Below are 23,759 nucleotides of genomic sequence, written 5' to 3' on the forward strand. Positions count from 1 at the left end.
CTTAACCTTGATACATTTTTTCCCTGGGTATAACAGTCCCTTTCCCCAATGTCTAACCCATCGATATGCAAGTTTCCGAGGTCGTCTTTCTTCTGGCGTGGTGTGTCATAGCGACCGCAAACGAAGAAAGCGACGGAGATGTCCATTTTACTAACTCCTGGGCCGTTCACATAGATAATGATGACATCGCAGAAGTTAGCAACATCGCGCACAAACACGGCTTTGTCAACCAGGGTCAGGTATTTGGTGTTCTTAATGCTTGATGTAAAGAGACCGATGTGTTGTTTCTGCCTGGCTTTATTTATGAAAAGACGTTCAATTTCGCGAAGATCTTCTAACGCTTTATTTAATTGTTTAGACGAGGTCAGCTTAAACGATAGCCGGTTTGTTATCGAAAGACAGGTTACCTGAAACCATGTTGTTGTGATCCTCAGATTGGAACCCTTCCGGGTTATTATCACTTTGTCAAACACAGTGTCAGAGAGAGATCGAGACGAAGCTTGGACGAACATGTAGAGAACTTGTTATCAGAACCCAGGGTAAGGTTTCATCTCTTTGATTATCTTTCATTGTTTTCACCTTACTGGTGGAATTTAAATCAACTAAAGACAATAATTTATTACGAGAGGTCAATTACAAAACGTAAATTCCAGACGGCCACAAACTGATGTGCTTCAGTCAATCTTGACCCGGAAGGGTTAAACTCCACCAAGATTCAGTGATCTTTTTTCGATTTTCTGGTGCAAAAATCATCTTTGCGTGGTCACGGTTGCTTGGATTTTTTTTCTTGTTTTGTTGACTGTTCACTGGCTTGAGAGGTTATCAAGAAGGCGGAACTTCAGCCAGCTCAGTAATGTTAACCATGCGGTGACAAAAACTATCCGATCGTGAAATAAATCGTCAAATGTTGAAAACACCTTTAATTTCTTTTTCTTGGTTTTGGGTTTTAGTAGTTCTAACATCGATATGCTCTTAAAATAAGACGAATGAAGAGGTTAGTTTTTAAAGAAACTGTAATTTTGCGTCTGTGGGGAGTGGAAGACGAAAATTTACTAACGGTAAATTACCCACCCTGAAAAATACTTGGCGCGCTGATGTTTCGAGCGTTAAGTCTTTCTTCGTCAGAGCGCAATTTTACCTCGTGAATATTTTCTTCGCTGGTTAATTTACCGTTATCAAATAGTTTGATAAAACCGGTCAGTGCAATTGTAACTTGGCTCTGGATTGCAAAAAGTGATCACTCGTGGATTGCTTTTGGTCAAGTATTTAATCCCGGGCGCTAAACGTTTTAGCACAACTTCTTTAACATTTCTTCATGTTTGTGGGTATTATAGTGTCGCAAAGTGTTATTAATGGTTTCGATACTTCTCTGCCAAACCGGCGTTCAGCTTTATGGCATTTCCTTAATTAAGCGGGATAATTAAAATGACTGTTTTTACCAGTACACAAAAATTTGGTTTTATCATAATGATAATGTAAATTGACCACCGTACATTCTAAAAGCTGAAGTTTCGAGCGTTAGCCCTTCGTCAGAGCGAATCGGAAGGGCTAACGCTCGAAACGTCAGCTTTTAAAATCTCTGTTCGGTGGTCAATTTACATTATCAACTCCGTTGATAAAACCAAATTTTTGTGTACTACTTCTCCACCGACGCAGTACCACAGTTTCTCAGGACAAAAAAATACCCCCTTTATTCATTTGTTTTTACCAGTAACCAACGATGCGTTTTAGGGCAATTACACTTGCTCACTTCGAAATGTCACAATTCCGATGAATTTCTTTGAAAACGCTTTTGAAAGGGTAATCAAATCAGCATTTTCGCTTTATTGGTTAAAATAAAACACCACCCTCAGCCTACGTTTCTTTCCTTTTTATATCTATCCGCGATCGTGCAACCAAGTGATTTTCACGATTTAAGGCCCGAGTGAACGGCTTGAACATTTGCCTCAACACCCGTTCGATTTTGTTGAACAGAGATGTTGAAATCTGTTCGCCCCGCTCTTTCAACTGTGTTGAAACGAAGTTAAATGAGTTTAAGAGCATTTAAACTTTGCTTCAACCACCATTCAACATTCAGCCGTTTACCCCCCCCCCCCCCCCCTCCTCTTTCAACATTGTTGGTTAAGCGCGTGCGCACTATCGGTCTCTCAATGACGTATTTATGTCCATATCCACAGCAACAACCGCGGCTGCAACCTGGGATTGAATGTTGAATCAAATGTTGATGATATGTTGAAACGGGGTGCCCACCCCAGCTTTCAACATCGTTCAACAAAATCGAACGGATGTTAAAGCAAATGTTGAAGCCTTTAAGCCCGGGCCTTTAGCGTGAAACATCGATAGATTGAAAAACAGTGTCCATAAATTTCAGATTCCAAAAATGGAATCACTCTCTGGTGCGTCTATATTTTACTTTGTTATTTTGTCTGGTTGGCCGACTCCGTCGAAGCATATACTGTTACTTTACATAAGGCTTTTTTGAACAGCCCTGGTACTTTGCTGTATTTGAATAGAGATCGCTCGTGGATACATGATACAAGAACTGTAAAAGAGGTACAGCCCAACTAATTGAAGGTACCGTCCACCGTTGCAAGAATCGTTTGAATCGTATACCATTAAAAGGAAGATATTTCAAGACGTAAAACTTTGCAAGCATTTTGCCTTTTATTACCCTTGAAATCGTGTTAGGGATGCGGTGTCTGCGCAGTGACGGTTAGAACTCTCGCCTGCCGGCAACCAATTTGGCCCGGGTATGCCGAATCCCAGACTCGGCGCTATGTGGACTGAGTTTGTTGATTCTCTACTTTGCTCCGAGAGGTTTTTCTTCTGGTGCTTCGGTTTTCCTCTCTCCTCAAAAACCACCATTTGACTTGATTGAGTTGATCTTTATGTGCAATTTCCCCAATCAGTGCTCCAGCGCTAAAGAACTTGGCACTTAAAGCATGTTCATTATCGTCATGTTTTAAGCCGGACCAGCTTTTTTAGAATTAAGAAGCGGACAGTTGTTTTACAACTTAATTTTTTCGGCTTTTCCAATGACGAGCCCCGGATAGGGGTACAGTAAACACTTGCATATAAGAACAAGTGGATTAGGAACATCAGGCTGAAATTTGGCCAATAAAGCACCTGTCCATATAAATAAGAACAAATTCAGCCTGATAAATAAAACATGTTCTTAATACAAACGGAAAGGGTATTAGGATAAGGAAACAATACAGTACAGTAACTTAAATCAAAGTACTATGGTTTTCAGGACAATTACAAACTATAAAATCTATTACAAAACAGCATTGTATGTTAATTAAACCTCTAGTAATATATAATTTGAAGTGTTTCTGAAACCAATTTTAAGACCACTTTCAGGCTGATTTCTGACTAAGCACCCCTCAAATAAGAACACGATCAGCCTCAAACCTGAAAAAAGTGTTCTTATATGCGTTGTTTGCTGTATTGCAAACCAAAGAAGTCGCATTTTTTTACCTTCATAGTCTCTTGCCATTATCTATTAATGCATTCCCTCTCGGCGCCGGCAAGATTCGATAAAATGACTAGAATGAGATTTTCCAAATGACCAAATATTCCGAATAGATCCCAAAAACAACACAGATTGCAAACTTTCCAATGAGTACCAAAAAAGGCAAAGTATTAATACTTTGCCTAAAATCTGACAATTCTGATTCACAGGTGAAATGGGTGGAACAACAAAGGATTCTGGAACGGAGCAAGCGTGACGTAATACCAGGTGAAGATGAGTTGGTGCAGAGATCGATTGAAAGACTGAGAAAAGATAACGCGATCACAATCCGCGATCCTTTCTACAAAGATCAGTGGTATCTGGTAAGTTAATCAAATAATTGCTTCTTGAGACGTCCTATGATTAAAAGTTAGCAGATCGTGATGAAAACGCTTTGGGTGGAATTTTTCATTTGCATGAGGGTAATTCACTGTAGTAATTTAATCCGTGTTTAGGATGTTCAGTTTTTGTCCGACATGGATGAGGAAAGATCAGGGTTTCAGATGCCCAAAACTTTCGAGAAAGAAAGGCGTGCGGTTCAGTGACTTTAGGGTCGAAAAGTTGAGGGTCGTCTATCCTAAACAAGCCGCTGTAATTTCAGTATTTCGAAGTGTAGTTTTCGATAAGTATAGGTAATCAAATGGTGACGATTGAAATTAGGTAATAACCTCAAAAAGCGAATTTACGAATTATCACAGTTTGTAGAATTAAGAACGAGCTTGTTATTTTATATTATAATAACATGGGTGACAAATTACTCCATAATCTTGTCGCGAAATCTCACGTATGAAATTACAATCTGGCCATGGCAACTTTTTCTTCAGTGCCAAAATGGCGTCTTATGAACGTAATTTGTTACCCATGCATGATATCAATACCTAATCAAATGGTATACTCGTGCAATTACCGAATAATGTCACTTGCGTTTTGTCCAAAATCAAGTAATTTCCCCTGCCTAAAGGCTTGAGAAATTATTTGATTTTGGACAAATCGCGCGTGAAATTACTCGACAATTCTAGATCTCTGAGTGCATCGTTTCAAGGAAATATGTTTTATGTTGTTTATGTTGCATGAGCGTTATTTACTTATTTCTTTTTCTAGCTAGCGACAGCCGAGGGAAATTGTATGAGATTTGAAAAATACTTTTTGTCTAGTTTTTTTTCCATTCACGTGATGTGGTATATATCCTGTGATTGGTGGACTTTACCTTATGAATGGTTGACAAAAAAAAAAACAGTAAAATGTGACTAAAACTGCTTCATTGTAAGTAATATAACAAACAATATTTTATTTCCTATCAGCAAAATATTGGCCAATCATCTGGCCCGAGCGGAATTGATATCAATGTATTACCAGTCTGGGCTAAAGGTTATTCTGGGAAAGGAATTGTGGTGTCCGTCTTGGATGATGGTGAGTTTGAGAAAAATAAAAATTTAGAGACGAGGTGATGTAGCACCCTAGGGCCCTTCCGTATGCTTAACTTCTCTTGCACTCTTAATGTTCTGGCCTTCCATACTACGAAGCAATGTTTGTTCTTGCGCGAGTGATTGGTCCTAGAACACTGCGTTCTTGTTTTCTTGGAGGATAGAGTCAGCCCAAAACGCTTACAGGTCTCATTGAGTATGCTCAAATGTTTTTCGGCCTCATACATGCACGGATTCATCATCTGCATACAAAATCCACTTGATAGCTTCTGTTCCATGCGTTCCACCTCCAGTCGGTGTCGTTGTTTTGTGTTAGTACAAAAGTGTGGTATGTTGATGTTTTCTTCTTACACTTCTTACAATCTTTCTTAAAGACAGTGTTATAATGAGCAGGTAAAATCTCAGTTGGTCATCAAGAATGATATTTTTCGTGGCCTACTAAAAATGGAAAACTTTGTCAATGGAAAATTGGGTTTACCTGGGTCCACGATCAACTCTTCTTATTTGAAAACGCGTTGTCTAGAACGGTGAATGTATACTCGATGCTTGGACAGCACTTGATATGATCACCTTTTTCCTTGCCTTACAGATGGACTTCATTTATGTAACAATAGTTCACGACTAACTCATTAATTCCATATGGTAGTTGTTTGCTGAAGAGTAAAATGTCGTTATTACTGCATATCAATCTCCTTCCTTATTTTTCTTTATTTTACAGGAGTGGACCACACTCACCCCGATCTGAAGAACAACTATGTAAGTTGACATGACGAAATGACTTTTTCGATGGTGCCTCGGGAACACTTGGAAAAAAATCCGACTGCTCATATATCGGTTTTTTTTCTTCGAGGTTTGGAACTGGAATTCTGATGGTATTTGAAGCTTAAGACTATAGTATAGGCCTCCCTTGTTTCTTTTCTTACACAAGTAATCGAGTGAATTGTCAAGACCTTTTTATTTTTGTGAGCAACAGGTGGGGAACAGTTAAATGTATGTGGGTATATGACGTATGCTTTTAAGAGTTATGTGCCGGCTTTCCTGATAAGTGAATCGATGGTCATGATATTCGCCGCTGTTGGTATGAAAATGACAGATGCTGCCTTATCTATAAAAAACGTCGTGAAAGCATTTCAAACAAAAAAAAAATTCGGAAACATCGCCCATCTCCTAACCGAAAGCTGGAATTTACCGGGTGTTGAGTAACTTGGCCAAGACGATCAATATTACTCAAGTTATCCTTGGCTTGTACATTTGATATTACGACCAAGTCGCAGGCATTGAGATTTTCACAACAAATAAGCTGGTTTTCATCAGTGATACAAGGATAAGCACACTGAGTAGTAACAAACGCAATCTCAGTAGCTTCTCTTATATAAGGGCTAGGGCATAATTTCAAAACCAAGTTTGCGTTGGTTGTATTACAAAGCATATTAGAGAATTTTTGCATCACGTTTATGAGAAATGGCAAACGTTAGTCATTGCTGTCGTGACTGGGTAAACTCCCTGAAAAGGATATGCTATCCTATGGATACTACGCAAATTTCTTTTTAAGGTAAAACGTTCAAAGAACATGCTGTTTTTTCCTTTAGGATCCTGACGCAAGTTTTGACTTCAATGACTTTGACGGAGATCCAAAACCACGTGATGAAAACCTAGAAAACTGGTAAAAATGAAAAAAAAAAAAGAATTTTGTAGACTCCCTACAGCTACACAAACATTAATTTGTATTAGTATATATCACACAAGTGAATAGTGCTTTTGGCGCGCTCTGATTGGCTAGCCCGGAGGTGATTATCCAAGTACTATTCACCTCCACTTCGGTGAATAATTGTTAAATATTGTCATGGATTATGCTTCATGCTCCATACAGTCTGACTGATATTGTTGGCAAGGCATTGCTCTGGGCGAACTCCGTTTGCTGGGACACAAATAATAATACCACATATGTTTGGGATATTTTGGCCAAGCCCTGATAGGCTAGGCCGTTTATTGAAAATCAGTATGGTAACCTAGGAAATACCCAAATATAGAAGACATGATCCCAGCAAAGATGAGGGGACACACACAAGAAGGTAAAATTAGGGAGGGTGGGGAGGGAAAATTGATTTGACTCTGCTGAATCAGCCTCCCCTACCTTGCACAAATGGTGAATGATCTTGAGAAAATCTCGGATGACAGAAATGCTCAAACTGCAACATGGGAAATAACTAACCTAAGCATGTCACTCACACTCAGCATAAAGCCATTTATTTCCTCTGGGCAATAAATTTCCTTTATTTGGAATGGTAAGTCTTTGATCTAAAATGGCGCAAGAATTTCTTTGCGAGGAAAACCAATCGAAAGATCACTCGCTCGGTGAAAATGCCATCCAGTACACAAATTTAATGTTTCGAAGTTGTTCGCTAGTGTGGGCTGCTGAGTAATGATAATATGTATAAGAGTTTGCAGTGCTTAATGAAGACCCGTAATTAACCGTAGTTGCTATGTGAACGAACGAGCGAAACGAGAAAGCAATACTCGTGGTCTTCCACATGCGCGTGATAAAACGTCTTTTTCGTTTTACAGCCATGGAACAAAATGTGCAGGAGAAGTAGCAGCCCAGGCTGATAATGGTATATGTGGTGTGGGCGTGTCTTTCAATGCCAGCATTGGAGGTGAGTTCTTATCACGAACAGAAGCATCCATCGTCTTCATATAGCAACTTAAGGTATAGAGCGGTTTTCAATTGAGTGTCGAAAGTAATTAGCGGATTGCTTTGGTTTTGCATTACTTCACTCAGTGATTGGTTCATAGTTATCGCGCCAATTTTTGAACCAATCAGAAGTGAAACCAAAACCAATCGTGGCTCGCGCGTGCACATTTTCCCGCGCTTTTTGTCGGCCACGTGTAATTACTTCGAGATTTGATTGGTTTACTAGATTGTCTCCGTCCTTTTTGATTGGCCAAATTAATTACTTTGGTTTTGGTTTTGGTTTTACGACACTCGATTGAAACTCGCTCTGTTTGAAGTTCGGGTAATAAACGAAAGATAAAAGAAATCTTCTCACTGACAATTTAAGCAATTGTGTGTCACGGACACCTGAAAATTTTCAGGCAGCTTCAACGGGACTCAAACTCATGACCTCTGCGATGCCCGGTGCAATGCTCTACCAACTGAGCTATGAAATCTGCTCCCGGGGGGGGGGGGGGAATGACCTTGTAGCTCAGTCGGTAGAATAGCGGTGATGTAACCCGAAGGTCGTGGGTTCAATTCCCACCCTGGTCAGAGTTTTTCTCTGTCTTTGAGTAGGCCCATTTCCATTAGTAGGGCGAACACTCACATGGTTCATATGGGGTCAGTATAACACTAGCACTTTACATTACACTCTAATCAGTTAAGTCTGTTCAAATATAAGTGCTACACAGCCAACGTTTGCAAAAACGTAATCCTTCCTACGAAGCCACTTGGTTTGGAGCATGTCCAAATAAGTGCGATGACCACTTCTGTCTTTCGATTTTCATTATCTAAATAATTCAAGCTGTGTTGTCTAAATATTTTTCAGGTATACGCATGCTGGATGGAAAAGCAACGGATACGCTAGAAGGAAGTTCGCTAAGTTATCGATCAGATTACATCGACATCTACAGCTGCTGTTGGGGTCCTAAGGATGATGGAAAGAGATTTGGGAAACCAGGCTACTTAGCCAGTAAGGCGCTGCAAATAGGCGCTGAAAGGGTACGATAAAAAGCCGTTTTTCAAGTTGTTCACCGTCCCGTCCCGTCCCGTCCCGGAAGTCTCTGTTAACCATCAATAGATGCATGTCCCCCAGAGCAGAGGGACATTTTGTTGTATTAAGAACATGGGTAAACGACCTATTATTCTTGTAGCTCAAGGTGTAGTGCCGGCATCCGACCGGTATTACGGTAGTCGTAGGTCTGAACCCTGCCTAGGGGCCCGTTTCTAGAAAGTCCCGAAAACTTTTCGGACCCGGATAGCCATTTGTGAACCTACCAACCGCTTGTTTTGGAATGCCGATCTTTTAACATGTTTTCAAGGTAGCTAAAAGTAAACTGACTGTGAAATTTGACGACTTAAATCCTCTCTGTTCTTGAGATACAGAAGGAATTGTGAGACCCGAAAATGGCCCGTAAAGTTTCGGGACTTTCGAGAAATGAGCCCTAGGAATCTGATTTATTAATAGACCATTTTCGTATTCTCACGGCTGGACTGGATCTAGCATGAAATGGAAGCTAATGCGGGCAAATTAATTTGCCCGCATTAGCCTCCATTTCATGCTACAATAGGTCAAGTCCAACCCTGAGAATACGAAACTGGCTTATTGCCCTCTCACTCGTCGCCAAGCAACTAACTTGTCATCCTCCTCACGGGCGCACTACGCTGTTAACCATAATGGTGAGGTTTGTGAGAGCGTTTTTCAATTGATTGTCGAAAGTAATTAGCGAATTGCTGTGGTTTTGCATTACTTCACTCAGTGATTGGTTCATAGTTCTCCCGTCACTTCTTCAACCAATCAGAAGTGATACCAAAAGGCAATCGTGGCTCGCGCGTGCACATTTTCCCGCGCTTTGTGTCGGCTACGTGTAATTACTTCGAGTTTTGATTGGTTTGCTGGATTGTCTCAGTTCTCTTTGATTGGCCAAAGTAATTGCTTTAGTTTTGGTTTTACGACACTCGATTGAAACTCGCTCTAGTATGGTTAACTGATTGAAATTTGTACCCTCTCTAGGGCCGTGGAGGTAAAGGTAACATCTATGTGTGGGCGACTGGAAACGGCGGTCTAACAGATGACGACTGCAACTGCGATGGTTACACGACTAGTATATACACCATTTCAATCGGTGCCATAAGCGACCACGGTCTATCAACGTATTACACCGAGAACTGCGCGTCAACTTTGGCTGTCACCTTCTCTGGAGGTTCTCATAGAGAAACCACCGAGAACAAAGTTGTGAGTTGTGAGAAGTCTACAGACTGACTGCTTTTCCTTTTTCTTCCTCTTGAGAAACAAAGCTACCAGTTTCCTTGCCTCAAGGGACATCACATATACAAACATAGTTAGTTCAACAAATATTGCAATCTCTGGTTTCTCTCGGAATGCAAATCACTTTTGAGACGGTTGTTGTAACGAATAAGGCTCATACTTTTGGGGCTATTTCGGAATTTGAATAAGCGAAATAATTGTGTTTGGAAAAAATATTGAATTCACTTTTTTTAAGGGGGGGGATGTCCCAAACATCAAGGACTCGGCAACCTGGATCAGTCGTGGCTATCGCATTCGCCGCAACCTTGATGATTACAAAAACCTTGTCCGATTTACAGTTCTTTTATCAGCAGTTCTCTGTCGTAATCCAAAGCATAAATGTAGTTTTAAACAGACTAAACTTCCCAAAAGAATACTTCTTTTGAGATTTACCTTGTCGTGTTCGTTCCAAGGTAACCACGGACCTTCATCATAAATGTACTGAAGTTTTCAAGGGAACCTCATCGGCAGCACCGCTGGCCGCAGGAATGCTGGCTTTGGTCTTGGAAGCAAAGTAAGAGAAATGTGTAGTGATTTGTAAACGAACACTGGAAGATTTACAGGCCAAAAAGTAGAAAATTATACCCAAGATTTTGCAATGTTTTCTCTTCGTGGGCAGGGTAACGCACTGAGTAGTTTGCGTGCAAAATTTTCACGACGGTGTGTCTGGTTGAAATTCCGCTCTGAGCACCGATTGTATTTGTAATGGTTACCAGTGCTGTGTGCTGACACAGTTGTAATTTTCAATTCTTGCTCCCTAAAGCTACACGCCTTCAAAACTATTCTTATTTTAAATACAGATTCTTAATCAACTTATTTAAACTGACCAGGTTTTTGAGGGTCAACCATTTTGTGACAAATGTCGTTACGACATTGGTGGCTCGAGAACACTCGGAAAAAAATCTCGGTGCTTCCAAAAGGAGTCGCACCAATGAATTCGGGATACAATCGTGCAGAATTCGCCAGGATCGGGTTCCAAATTCTTGGTAAAATGGTAGTAAGGAGTAAATGTGATCCAAGTTGATTCAAGCTGTAAAAAAGAATAACGAATAGAAAATGGTCCTACGCCTTTAAACTCTTTCAACGCTTTGTCTTTCATTCAGTCCAAAATTAACCTGGCGAGACGTACAGCATCTTATAGTGGAGACATCTCAGATCACCAGTCCGCTAGATGAAGGATGGAAGATCAACGGGGCTGGAAAACGTTACAATCGCAAATTTGGCTTCGGGCGCTTGGATGTGAGTAAGATGGTGATCAAAGCACTGTCGTGGAAGAAAATAGACAGACAAAGACTGTGCCATGGAGCCACACACACCACAACAAGGTATGTTACGTTACTGTCAAAGAGCTCCAAGGTCAATTCATGGGTTCAACAATACAGCCACAGACCATTTTCGTATTCTCGGCATTGGACCGGAACTAGCTTGCAATGGAGGCTAATGCGGGGGAATATATTACAAAGTATTTGCATTTGAAAAGATTCTCCCACATTAGCCTCCATTGCAAGCTATTGTAGCTCCAGTCCAATACTGAGAATACGAATATGTTCTATTGTCGTGGTAAATTTTTACTATAGTCAGAAGTCCATAAACCATAAGTATCGATCTCTTCCATTTTGAACTTGGCCCATCAGTCTGCGGTAATCTCTAAATTAAGAATATGATACAGGTCCCGCCAAATAATGACCAATCATATTGGGCCTCATGACTACACCGCCTTTGATTGCTCCGCAGCCAATTAGCTGCACGAGGGATTGCACGTGAAAATGAAAATTTATTAATCAGGCAAGCAACGTCATTCTTCCACGTTTTTCTTCCCGCTAAAAGTCTATTGGTAGCCGTTCTAAAAATAGATAATATCGTAAACTGAGAGGCCGTATTCCATAGCAGGTTATGGACATTTGGTATAGTATGTACTATGCGTAAAGGCAAACATGGACTCTATTGTGTAGGCTGGGTTGTGCGCAGCTGATTTACTTCCGTTTGCAAAGAAATGGAACGACTGTATATGGATGGACCAGTTTTTTTCGTCGAGTCGGCAAACGACAGCAGTAGGGTCGTACCTCTTGTTGAACACCATATTTCATTGCCCATAGAGAGTCGTACTTCCTATTGTTTTCAGTGATAAATTCATCCTTATCTTTGTTCGTTCTATTGTTTTTTTGGCCAATCCTGAAGCCCGGTACAACACGACCCAAGCGCAGATCTCCACTCCCGGTGGACACCCGCCTGATGATACGATTTACTCCAGTTCAGAAACCATTGATCTAGGGAGTGAGGGATTCATTTACATCTGAGGCAGCGGGGGTGCGGCTCAGTGGTGAGAGCACTCGCCTTCCACCAATGTGGCCCGGGATCGATTCCCGGATTCGATGCCATATGTGGGTTGAGTGTGTTGGTTCTCTACTCTGCTCCGAGAGGGTTTTCCGCGGGTACTCCGATTTTCACCTACCCTCAAAAACCAACATTTGATTTGATTTGATTTGTTTTGTTCTGATTTCAGTTGATTTGTAGTGTCCCCAATTAGTAGAGCACGGCTCGGCTAAATAAAGTGATTATGATTATTTCTATAACTCCGCAAGCAAAACGAAGTTAGAATTCTGAGACTTTTCAGGGTTTAGTGCTGGTCTCGACTAACACTGGAAACAGAAGACTACACTTTATTTTAATTACGTTACAACCAACAGATTTATCCCTGCCTCCGGAAGCCTCGCTCTGTCCGCTAACACCTCAGCATGTTCAAGCACCAGCTCGGAAATACGAAAACTAGAACATGTTCAAATAAACGTCACATTGAGGCATCGCCACAGAGGCGATCTCAGCATAACACTGATATCGCCTTCCGGCACGCGGAGCAAACTGCTGGCCACCAGGCGGAACGACCATTCAGCCCGAGGGCTCAAGGTAAACCCCGAACCTTAAAGGATACCTCCATCCTAACAAAAATATCACTTTAAATTGCAGAAAATTATGTTTACAGTCAATATTGTTTGATGGGCGCTGCCATCTTGAATCATTGTGACGTATTAAGGTTACCTAGTGTTGCAAAACAAAGGAGGCTTTTTGTATCAGAACAATAGACCTTATTCATAAATGGCGGCCACTTTATAATTCTTTTGTCGAAGTGCAAATTAGCCTACCAAGCCTCGATACCATACAGTGAATTGAAAAGAATTCTTGCTCTAAAATGAGGCCTGGTAGGCTAATTTGCACGTGGACAAAAGAATTATAAATGTTGCCGCCATTTATGAATAAGGTCTATAGGACTACCCAAACACGTCATAATTATCCAAGATGGCGGGGCACGGGAAGTTTTGAAAGTGAAAATAAGCGATTCTATTTTTTTTGTCTGATGCAAACACTTTTTTTAAAAAAAAGATTTTCGAAGAACGTTTGTTGCAATCGTTATTTTCTCCGGTTTAACGGCGTTCATTACTAAGAGTGGAGAAGTACTTTAATTTCTCTTTGTCTGTATTTTCCTTGTCGCATAGTATATTTTGGGTGCGTTTGATCTTAAAATCCGACGATCTTTCGGATTTCCAATCGAACACAGTCTTATCTTAGATTCAGATTTTATGTTCCATTGGGAATCCGAAAGATGAAGGTCTTTAAACCTAAATTCAGATTTTCAAATCGAAGACACGTTTGGCTTAAGAGCGAAGAGTATTGATTTTGATGTGCCAAATTCGATCCTCGGTAACTTCACAATTGCTTTCGAGCTCCCTCTGATCCGTAAACATATAGTCTTAACTATCATTAAACGGGCTGTGTCACGGCAGTGCAGTTCGTTTTGTGTCGTTTTACCATTTAGCCACCCCTTTTCGCTATACAACTTAACGTTAACCCAGAAACTACTTCTAAACAACACAAACCAAAGCATTTTGACGAAAAAATGTCTATTGAACATACACATAATTAAAGTTACAAACAACAGAAATCACCTTTGAAAAACTGTTAGGCTGAACAGTTTTCAAATTCCTCAATCACAATCCATTTTAATCTTGTTCAGTTTTACCCATCCCCGCCTCCTTTTGTATTTGCTGTTTTATTCAAACCCTCCATCAATTTTCTAAGTAGTTATTTTCATGTTTCGTGACCCACTTATGACTGAGGGACATGGGAGTCCAAGGAGTTCACGATCGGTTTATTGTGACACAAAACTAATAAACCAGCCTAGAGGAGGAACAAAAGCCATCGGATCTGTTTGAGGCAATCTTAAGTATTTGTTACCTAATTTGTGTCTCCAGAACTGGGTGTTTATGACGGTACATTGTTGGGGTGAGGACCCCAGAGGACTCTGGACTTTGATTGTTACCGACAATGACAACAACAATCGTAAACATTATGTGGAAAAACTCGCGAAAGGAGACGAAGAAGATGTCACCAGAATATTTCTGGACAGCACTGGAAAACATGGGCGTGAGAGTGATTCGCACATTTCGTCCAGAAAAAGGCACCAAAAGGATCATGTTTTGAAAACGATGGAGGATACGGAAGGAAAACTATTCAACGGCGACGAATTTAAGACATTTATTCACCGGAAAAAGGCACATAGCTCTCATAGCAAGCCTTTGGCGGCGACGACCAAAAAGACGGAGGCAGTGCGACACCGTTTTGTGAAGAAGAAATTTGGCAACTTGACACATGTAAAGAAGCATTGGAAATCTAAAAAGAGCGGAAAAGCCAAAGTGTGGAGAGGACAAGAACTATTAAGTACTTTGAAAAGAAAGAATATTGAAACCAAACCTCATCTAAGAAAAGAACATCGAATTAAAAAGTCGAAAAAAAACCACAGATCATCCAAAAATTTCACTTCGAAAACAGCTTTGGAGATTAAATCTAAAGAAATGGGGCTCAACATTGGGAACGACGACAGGATTAGAAAGAAAATGTTGAAATTTCAGTTGCCTCCAGATTACAAACTAAACACGACTTTCGCTGAAGAAACCTTGAAGAAATTGAGTTCGTCAGTGCTTAAAAACAAAAATGCATCTGACGATGCTAAGGCCTTCGATCTCATCAATAAGTTGATAGCACAGATTGAAGGAAATCCCTTGGTGTCTAAAATTGCAAGGGAAGCCTTAAAGAACCCCGACATTGGGAGACTATTTGGCATCGGTTCCTCTTTGGATGGAACAGGAAAAGGCGAAACAAACGTTTCCTCATCAAAGAGTCCCAAACACGTCAAGAAAATGAAAAATGAGTTAGGATTATTTAGCTCGTCTCTAATAATGTCTGGTCAAACAAGCAAGCAGAAAGAAAAATCGAATCGAATTGCTGGTGACATAAAATCTGAACAAAATAGAACAGGTGTGACCGATACACTAATACAACCCAAAAGAGTTGATTCAAATGGGCAAAGACACATTCAGTTCTTCAAAATACTTAGAGAAGCGAGTCATCGAGATGATGCAAATGGCGAAAGTGGAGACGATATGAACTCTGGAAGTGCAGACAGTGTTGGTCAAAACGAAACAGAGACATTTATGTCCAGTTTGGACATGAACGAACCAGCTGTAAACTCAACGATGGAATTCCAAGGAGAAGGCGACTTCCTTGGTGGAGGTGAGAGAGATACGAAAGAAGAAGAATCGGGTGATGGAGATGGAGGCCATTTGCTTGAAAATATGAAGGAGGAAGTTGAAGCTGCCAAGGGAGGCGATGATTTGGTGCCACTATTTGATTATGACGTGAATAATCTTATTGAAGATAAGCCTGCCAAGCCGGTTTGCAACAATTTTTCACAGGATGCAAACAATCAATCAATAATAACAAGCAAAGTACATTGCCAGGAATTTTTAACAAAGGCTGATGAAAATGAGAAGGAAGACAAAAGTCTCGTTCATTACCTGGCCGTTAACAAGTTGAGGACAGCCTCAGTGGACAACGACTTAGATGACAGAGAAGACCTCGAAGATCGCACTTCTTCGCTGAATGTTGTGGAAGACAAAGATTTTGGTAGTGATCGAGATTTTACAGAACCTAAATATCACGGCACCGACTTGGAGGTTTTGCAAGAAGCATTAGAGGAACAGCTTTCTCGTCTGTCTAAGGATCCAAATTCAACGAGGGCAAACGCTGGCATTTTGGCTCGAGTTAAGGATGATATTAACCGTGGCGATATAGATGATTTAGAACTCTTGGAGTCTCAAATCACGGGTGAAAAAACCGATTTTTCCAGAGTTGTTAGAAGCGTATCTTTGGAAGAACAACAAATGAGCTTCCTGGAGAAAGGAGATTATGAAGCCTCTCCAACTCCTCAAATGCTATATGCAGAACTCGACAACGAAAACGAGGAGTTAGAGCCTAGAGGAACTCTTCATCAAGTGGACAAGCAAAAACCACCTCAAGGTTACTATGTGAACGCAGATAAATATGGAAAGGATAATTCGGGAATACTGGAATCGTGGACGTTGATTCTCTATGGAACTAAATAAGTAGGTTTTTAGAGTAATGTAGCAGCTCTCGCAAGGTGCCCATGATTTGTTTTTGTGGCAGCTTTTATTGTTTCTACGTTTACGTCATTTTTTCTGTCATTTATCCTATTGTTTCCGGTTTGATTAACAATTCAATCACATTCATGATTATTGCACCTTACCAGATTTGTTAACAATGCTCTATTCTTCATCATTTATGGCATTTTTAGGTGTCTCTAGAAATTTGTAAAATATGTGACAGCAGAGGTTTTGAGTAGTGTCTTATATAATTTTATTGGTATTTTCATAACATTAAAGCGTAGTTAGGAAGAGAATTGCTTTTCTACAACAGCAAGGATCGTTGTTGTGTCGATTGGTTTTTGTATCATTAGTTATTCATGAGGTATCTCCCAACTTGATCACGTGATACAAGTTGAGAATGTTGCTTCTCGCAAAGTGCGGGAGCAAAATTCAAGGACCAACAAAAAGCATGCTTTTTAAATAATTAATGAGTCTTAGAGGTCATTTTAAAGTCTATGGAGTGTTTTCATGGGACGTCACGGAGGCCATGTTGTTCTTCCTAAAAAATGGTGAAAGCACAACATGGGGGACAGTCCGCAATTCTGGAAAATGGACGAGCGAGTTCTCAAAATTGGGCGTTTAATTCCGAATCGTAGGAGCAAATCGTGCGATTTCCTGTTCACAATGCACTCAACAAAACTATGTCCAGGAAAGCTTCAAGCGTCGGGTAAACCCCTGGCCAAAACCTTCTCCCAGGATTGTGTACCGTTATTTGTATTATCATTTGTTCCTTTTTGCTTCAGATTTTCCACGTCTTTTTCAATGAAAAAAAAAATGGCAAAAACGACTGTCGGCCTTTGTTTTTTTTCAGTTGGTGCTCTTTGTCACAGCGCGTTGTTGCCATAGCAACTTAATTGGGACATAATAGTATTTTCACCCATGTGTTCAGTAACCTTGTTTTATGATAATAGATTATAATAGAGCTCAATTCTCGGAGGATTAGTTCGGTACACCAACATGGCGGCCGTTCCATCGTTTAGGAACACCAACATGACCGCCGTAAAGATTTTTAATGCAATACACTCTCAGGCAGACGTGAGAAGTGTACAATTCAAAAGTAACAAGACCAAACTATATTATGCAATACTATATTACATTCTAGAAAATTCAATAGCTACACAAAGCCAAAAAGGCACCTATTTATGAAGCAGCGCTTAAAGTGTTCAGATCTGACTTGTGGTAAAATATACCTATGACCTCTCTCCCGAAGTGCGCGTGTTTTCTGTGGGGGGAGTAGATGGTTCAGGCAATGATTTTGGGCTGTAACCTTGCTCTATAATTTGGTATCCTTAGTTCTTATTAGTTCAGCAATAGGTGGTCGCTTATTTGTATAACCGTATTTGACTGCGCGCTTAATGAACTTATCTATCTAGGAAAGGTATTTCCCGTCATAGGCACAGGCCCAGACCTCAATGGCATACAAAAACAGATATATAGCAAGGCTAACGAATAGTAAAGACTTAACTGATTAGAATGTAATGTGAATTGCTAGTTTTCTACCCCATATGAACCATGTGAGCGTTAGCCCTACCAATGGAAATGGGCCCACACACGGACAGAGAAAAACTCTGACCAGGGAGGGAATTGAAGCCACGACCTTCGGGTTAGATCACCGCTGCCTGCCCATTTCTATTAGTGGGGCTGACGCTCACGTGGTTCATATGGGGTAGAAAACTAGCAATTCACATTACACGTGCTACACGGCCAACGTTTGCAAAAACGTAATCCTTCATGGTATCAAATAGTAAAGTTAAAGGGAACCTCCACTAAAACAACAAAATAACTTTAAACCACAGAACATAATGTTTAGAATTGGAATTGCTCAATCTTTTTCCAATGAAAGCGTTTGTATTCGAGAAAAATAAATTCCAAAAACGCTTATTTTGGCTTTCAAATTTCCCGGGCGCCGCCATCTTGAATAATTGTGACGTAACTTGGTTGCCCTATTGTTCTGATACAAAGAGCGATTGTTCTGGAATAATAGGGCAACCAAGTTACGTCACAATTATTCAAGATGGCGGCGCCCGGGAAGTTTGAAAGCCAAAATAAGCGTTTTTGGAATTTATTTTTCTCGAATACAAACGCTTTCATTGGAAAAAGATTGAGCAATTCCAACTGTAAACATTATGTTCTGTGGTTTAAAGTTATTTTGTTGTTTTAGTGGAGGTTCCCTTTAACTCTTGTGATGAGTATCCGTAAAACTTACAAACTCTCAGAGTATATAATCTAGAGCTAGCCTTACTTATCTTCTGATCAAAATGGGTATCCCAGTTACATGGATGCTCGTTCAATAATTTAATCGTACTTTTCTTGTCGAATCAGAAGGGAGGAGTTTTTTGAGTGTATTATGGGAGGTAAAGGCAAGCTGCATTTTTTTTGTAACTGCTCTCACCCGTTGCGTGTTTTGTTGCGCATAACGCCACTAACAGCAAATATTGATTTGCTTTCCATTTAGTTTCTTTGATTGTCTGTGCCCGTTGTGATTGGCCGAGTTGACTAATTCCCTTTTTGTTTCAACTAAACTTAACTGCAAACCGCTTTTTCTGTTTTTACATTTTGTTTAAAACCTATTTTATCGTAATTCTAGCTGGACAGTTCGACATAAATTTATGTAGATATGTTAAATCATCAGACCCAGGATTTTTTTTCATAAGTGGATTTATGGCGGTTCAAGAACTTGATGTAAGGGGACAGTGGAGGGGAGGAGGGAGAGGGTCTTAGCCTTGCCATGTACAGAAAAGAAGTGTTGATACCCCACCACCTCCGGCCTTTTTTCTGGTTTGGTCTCTGCATGTAGTTGGTCCTAAACCTTTTCTTCGGCCACATATGACGCCGAGTCTGAACCCCGGCCACATTGGTGGGAGGCGAGTGCTCTCACCACCCACTGCGCCATCCCTGACCCCATATTGATTCAAGATTGTATCAAATTTTAACATAGATTCAGGAAGCCTTCGTCTAGATGGTTAAATTGTGACCTGATCGTGTGTTAAAGCTAAATGTACTGTTGAATATTATTTTTGTTACAAACTAGAATTAGAAAAAAAAAAGATTTAATCAAGCGTTGTATGCAGCCCTCCTTAGTTACTACTCTTACTCTGAACTGGCTGTTATTAAAATATTTCTTAATAATGATAAATAATAACGGTGACATTTACCCAGGAAGCTCCAATCACCCGGAAGAGGTTTTAATTAAAGGAGGTAGGGCTGCACCCGATCGAATTGGAATTTAGAGATGTTGGTTTTTGAGGAGAGGAGAAAACCGGAGAACCCGGAGAAAAACCTGTCGGAGCAGAGAAGTAAAGAATCAACAACAAACATAACCCACATATGGCCACGAGTCCGGAATCGAACCCGGGCCACATTGGTGGGAAGCGAGTGCTATAACCAAGCTGTCCTTTGCTCCTTCCTCTTCTTCAGAAGCCCGTTTCTCGAAAGTCCCGAAACTTTACGGGTCAATTTCGGGTGTTACAGTTTCTTCGGTATCTCAAGAAAGGAGAGGATTTAAGTCGTCAAACTTCACAGACATGATCCTTCTAGTTAGCGTGAAAAGTTGTTAAAAGATCGGCTTTCCAAAACAAGCGGTTGGCAGTTTCACAATTGGCTTCTCAGGCCCGAAAAGGTTTTCGGGACTTTCGAGAAACGTGCCCCTGGTCATATTAGGGTGCTTAGCTTCGCGGAAAGAGCGTTTTTGAAACGCGGACGGCAGCCGCAAGTGACCTGTTTTCCCTTTTAACTTGTCTTCACACAACCACATTTCATTGCCAGGTTTCTTTTCTCCATTGGAGATGATTAGTATAGAAATTTGGGAGACACAACTGTCCTGGCACGCGAATTGGTCTCTTCCGGTTGCCGTCCGCGTCTTAAAAACGCACGTGCTTAAGCTCCCTTATGATACGGAATAAACCCTTGTTACTTCGGCTTGCGTTGAGCGAGGCAAGGATGCAAGGATTACTAAATTTAAGGCAGACAAATGATAAATAAAATGGTGGCCATTTTGGAATAAGGCAGATCACATTTTCAGTTGAATCAAGTCAAGAAAAATTCAGTCAGACCTCAGCAACAGTTTGGATTGATCCTTTGTTCACAGTCACTGCTCCCTTGCTTGTTCTAAATGCAAAGGTGTCACTCTGGAAATTTCGTCACATCATGAAATCTTCAACCTGGCGTTGTACGTTCGTTTGTAGGATTCCGATTGTCTATTGACTGAGTCACTGCCTAATTAAATCCAGAATGAAGGGGTTAGTCTCTAGTGAACATGTGGTGCTGCGTCGATGAGGAATAAAACTCGAAAGTTTTGTTTTATTAAACAAGTTGATTTGATCAAGGTAAATGAACAACGTTAACAATGACAATGACAGTCCCTTTATTTAAGTCTTCTTATTATTTAGTATCACCCAACTAGTGGGCTAATGCAAATCCTGCATTTTAATTGGCTACGCTACCAGAGGACTACTAGTAAAAGTCCTCGAGTAGCGAAAAGTGTGACGCTTTCTTTCGTTTTATTCCCAAATAGATATTTCTTTAACTTGCATTTGCTAACTTTATTATTGCCTTTTCTGTCCAACTAGTTGGGTGATACTAAAACAATTAGACCCTTCGCCCTCAAGGGCCTCGGGTCAATAGCCCATTCGGCTTCGCCTCATGGGCTATTGACTGGTAGCCCTTGCAGGCTACGGGTCTAATTGTTAAATAGGCAAGCTGGTCCGAGATGAGAAGGAGAATTCTGACTGGTTCTCTGAGTGGTCCGAATTTTGCAATACGGGCCGCTAAGGTGGACAGGTCACGAAGCAGCGTAATAGACCTCTTTCATAATGGCGGCCAAATAAATTATTCTTTTGTTTTAATGCTAATAAGCCCTACTAACCTCGCTAAGACGAGCAAATTTCAAAAGAATATTTGTTGTAAAAAGAGGGCAGTAGGTCTAATTAACATAAAGACAAAATAATGTAAAGTTGGTCGCCATTTATGAAAGTGGTCTATATAGGTTGCCAAACTGTTGCCATTCTCTACTTTCTCAAATCCCATAATATACCTTGTTTACTCCCCAACATTTTGCATAATCATTGTTTTTCGAAATTACACCTGGGCTCCTGGCTCGGTCCATAAACTTGCAAAAAAAGGAATTCGACCAATTTTTTCCCATGCTTGTTCAATAACATCAATATCTTATCTTGCTTAGCGCAAGTGCTCTACTAATCAGGGGGACTGTAACTCAAGTAAAATCACACGACACTAAAGCAAATCGAAGCAAATGTTGGTTTTTAAGGAGAGGGGAAAACCGGATTTCCCAGAGAGAAGCCCCTCGGAGTAGAGCAGAGAACCAACAAACTCAATCCACATCCCTACTGAATAAATGACCGCCTTTTATTCAATTACTTTATTTGATGTAGTATTCGATCATGTGACCATGGTTCCACCAGTGGCAACGCTTCTCCATATCCTACATAGACAATTAGCAACAACAACAACATCAACAACAACAACCCGGAATGCAAACACTTCGCTCTGACGAAGGGGCAACGGAAATCTTTCTTGCAGTTGTCCGTTGTCAACTGTTTGAGGTCACGTGATCCTATCCAAAACTGAATGAATTATAGACAGCACTTAGTACGCGAACCTTTGGAAAATAGTTAGTTTCGTTTTCTTGAGTGCTTTCATGTTTTCCGAGACGCAATTAAGGTAAAAATTAAACATTGAAATTGGCGCGTTTCTTCAAACTGAATTAGATATTATGTGATGTTTCAAAAGCGAAAGAAAATGGATTCCGATTCAGTGTCTATCGTTTACCATGACGTTTTTTCCTTTTTCAATGGTTTTAAATTGAACAAAAATATGAAAAGAGCTTTCTAATTAATGCTTCAATTTTTGTTTGATTAAGAGAGGGACTTAAACTCAAGTTATAATAGCTTTCTTTCTTCCAAGCTCAGAGCAACTAATAAATTTTTAACAATTTTCATCATAAAACCGAGGGTGATGACAAAAGACAGATGAATAAGTAAACAAGAGATACTTTTCTGTTGTCTTGTTTTGTAGTCATCTTGATATATTGTGAATTCGACAATTTCTACGGCAAATTAATTCAATTCAAGGTGAGGAACTGTCTACGCTTTCTGTGGGAAGAGATCATCGGTTCACGGATTTGTCTACCAGCTGTAGGAGAGGAGGGCGAACAACTGAAATTAAAGTTAAACAAATTATTCTCGATGATTTCTTGAATTTTTTTATCGAGGGAAACTATGGGCCAAAGTGAGAGTAGAAGATGCAGAATTTGTGCTACAAGATTAAATCCAAAGAAAAAACAGGATATGGAACAGTCTCTGTGTTCCGGGTAAGTATTTATTTGGAACTTATTTAAATTGATTTCGTTCTCATCGCCAAAACATATGTTCGTACATTAGTAAATTGCATTAAATTGGATGTGAGTCGTTCGAATGCGGTGGATTTCTCTATCCACCCGGGATAAATCAGTTTACAGAGGATAAATAAAATGGTTTCGCTTAGAGCTTTAATATGCATCGAATAGTGATTATCCGAAAAAATCAAGACCTTCAACTACTTATCTCCCGATCACTGTGACAGACCCGTGCGATGTGCTGAAACCTTATTGTTCGAGAATTTCTTGATACTTCCACGCAAGGATTTTCGAACTTAGACAGATTACGTATACTGCACTGAAGCTCTTGACATTAGTAAGAACGTACGTTATAAGGCAAGAAATGTGACTATTCGTTCTCAGACGTAAGAGTTACTCGTTGAATTGTTCAAATCGAATAAAAGCAGCGAAATCTGCGACACAAAAACTTGGATACGTAGTTTATTTTACCAGTAATGATATGGATAAAAAATGGATTTTAAAAAACCTAATTTCAAGGCATTTTGATGCGTTTGGAGAACATTCATTCATTTCGATGAATAAACTTTATTTTGCTTTAATTTCAATGAAATTTTATAAGCTTGTTTTGAAAACGACCGTATTATATTTCACTCTCGGCCTAAATAAGGTGGCCAGTGAATTTGAGCCCGAACTCCAGCTTATTTTCTAGTTTTTTTTCTTTTCTTTCATTGTTTGGTTTTAATCAAGGGACTGAGTAGTGTTTAGTTACTTCGATGCAAATTTGTTTGTAGGGCGTGTGACTTTTGATGTGTTCGGAGGAACCCACGTAATCAGAGTTTTTAGCCCAATGACTTTTTAAAAGGTTATTTTTCGTTCAGTGAATCAAATACTGATTCTGCGAGAACAGACATAAAAATATGTTGAAGTCAAAAGATTTCTTTATTTGTTGCTTGTTAATGTGGTTACAGT

At 40.1% G+C, this 23,759-nt stretch overlaps 2 protein-coding genes and 2 long non-coding RNA genes across 5 annotated transcripts in view; 3 read left to right on the plus strand and 1 right to left on the minus strand.

The window, feature by feature from the left end:
* The window catches only part of LOC138052481 (DNA mismatch repair protein Msh2-like), a 229,291-nt gene extending 211,376 nt beyond the window's left edge, over nt 1-17,915 (plus strand). Inside the window, exon 31 of the transcript XR_011133082.1 lies at nt 17,906-17,915. The gene's annotated coding sequence lies outside the window, so the exon portion shown is untranslated. The remainder of the gene's footprint in view (nt 1-17,905) is intronic.
* On the plus strand, nt 1-18,230 carry LOC138052479 (uncharacterized). Its single transcript, XM_068898987.1, has 13 exons — nt 1-239; nt 435-539; nt 3,685-3,837; nt 4,816-4,924; nt 5,657-5,694; nt 6,528-6,601; nt 7,504-7,592; nt 8,481-8,653; nt 9,666-9,887; nt 10,373-10,473; nt 11,063-11,284; nt 12,647-12,863; nt 14,207-18,230. The coding sequence occupies exons 1-13, from the start codon at nt 66-68 to the stop codon at nt 16,394-16,396; spliced, it is 3,867 nt and encodes a 1,288-aa protein (XP_068755088.1). The 5' UTR covers nt 1-65; the 3' UTR covers nt 16,397-18,230.
* The window catches only part of LOC138052491 (uncharacterized), a 26,379-nt gene continuing 7,403 nt past the window's right edge, over nt 4,784-23,759 (minus strand). For both annotated transcript variants that reach the window (XR_011133087.1, XR_011133086.1), the window contains exons 3-5: nt 20,509-20,671; nt 10,353-10,461; nt 4,784-6,598 (exon numbers count right to left, since the gene is read on the minus strand). This is a non-coding gene — a long non-coding RNA (uncharacterized lncRNA). The remainder of the gene's footprint in view (nt 6,599-10,352; nt 10,462-20,508; nt 20,672-23,759) is intronic.
* Nucleotides 21,601-23,759, plus strand: part of LOC138052490 (uncharacterized) — a 3,987-nt gene continuing 1,828 nt past the window's right edge. Inside the window, exon 1 of the long non-coding RNA XR_011133085.1 lies at nt 21,601-22,784. This is a non-coding gene — a long non-coding RNA (uncharacterized lncRNA). The remainder of the gene's footprint in view (nt 22,785-23,759) is intronic.

The sequence above is a fragment of the Montipora capricornis genome, chromosome 6 (genome assembly GCF_036669925.1).
Source record: "Montipora capricornis isolate CH-2021 chromosome 6, ASM3666992v2, whole genome shotgun sequence".
Classification (NCBI taxonomy): Eukaryota; Metazoa; Cnidaria; class Anthozoa; order Scleractinia; family Acroporidae; genus Montipora; species Montipora capricornis.

Coding starts and splice junctions, on each gene's coding strand:
- LOC138052479 (XM_068898987.1), top strand. CDS start 66: ATGCAAGTTTCCGAGGTCGTCTTTCTTCTGGCGTGGTGTGTCATAGCG. Junction 6,602..7,503: donor GATGAAAACCTAGAAAACTG/GTAAAAATGAAA, acceptor TTCGTTTTACAG/CCATGGAACAAAATGTGCAG. Junction 7,593..8,480: donor TTTCAATGCCAGCATTGGAG/GTGAGTTCTTAT, acceptor AATATTTTTCAG/GTATACGCATGCTGGATGGA.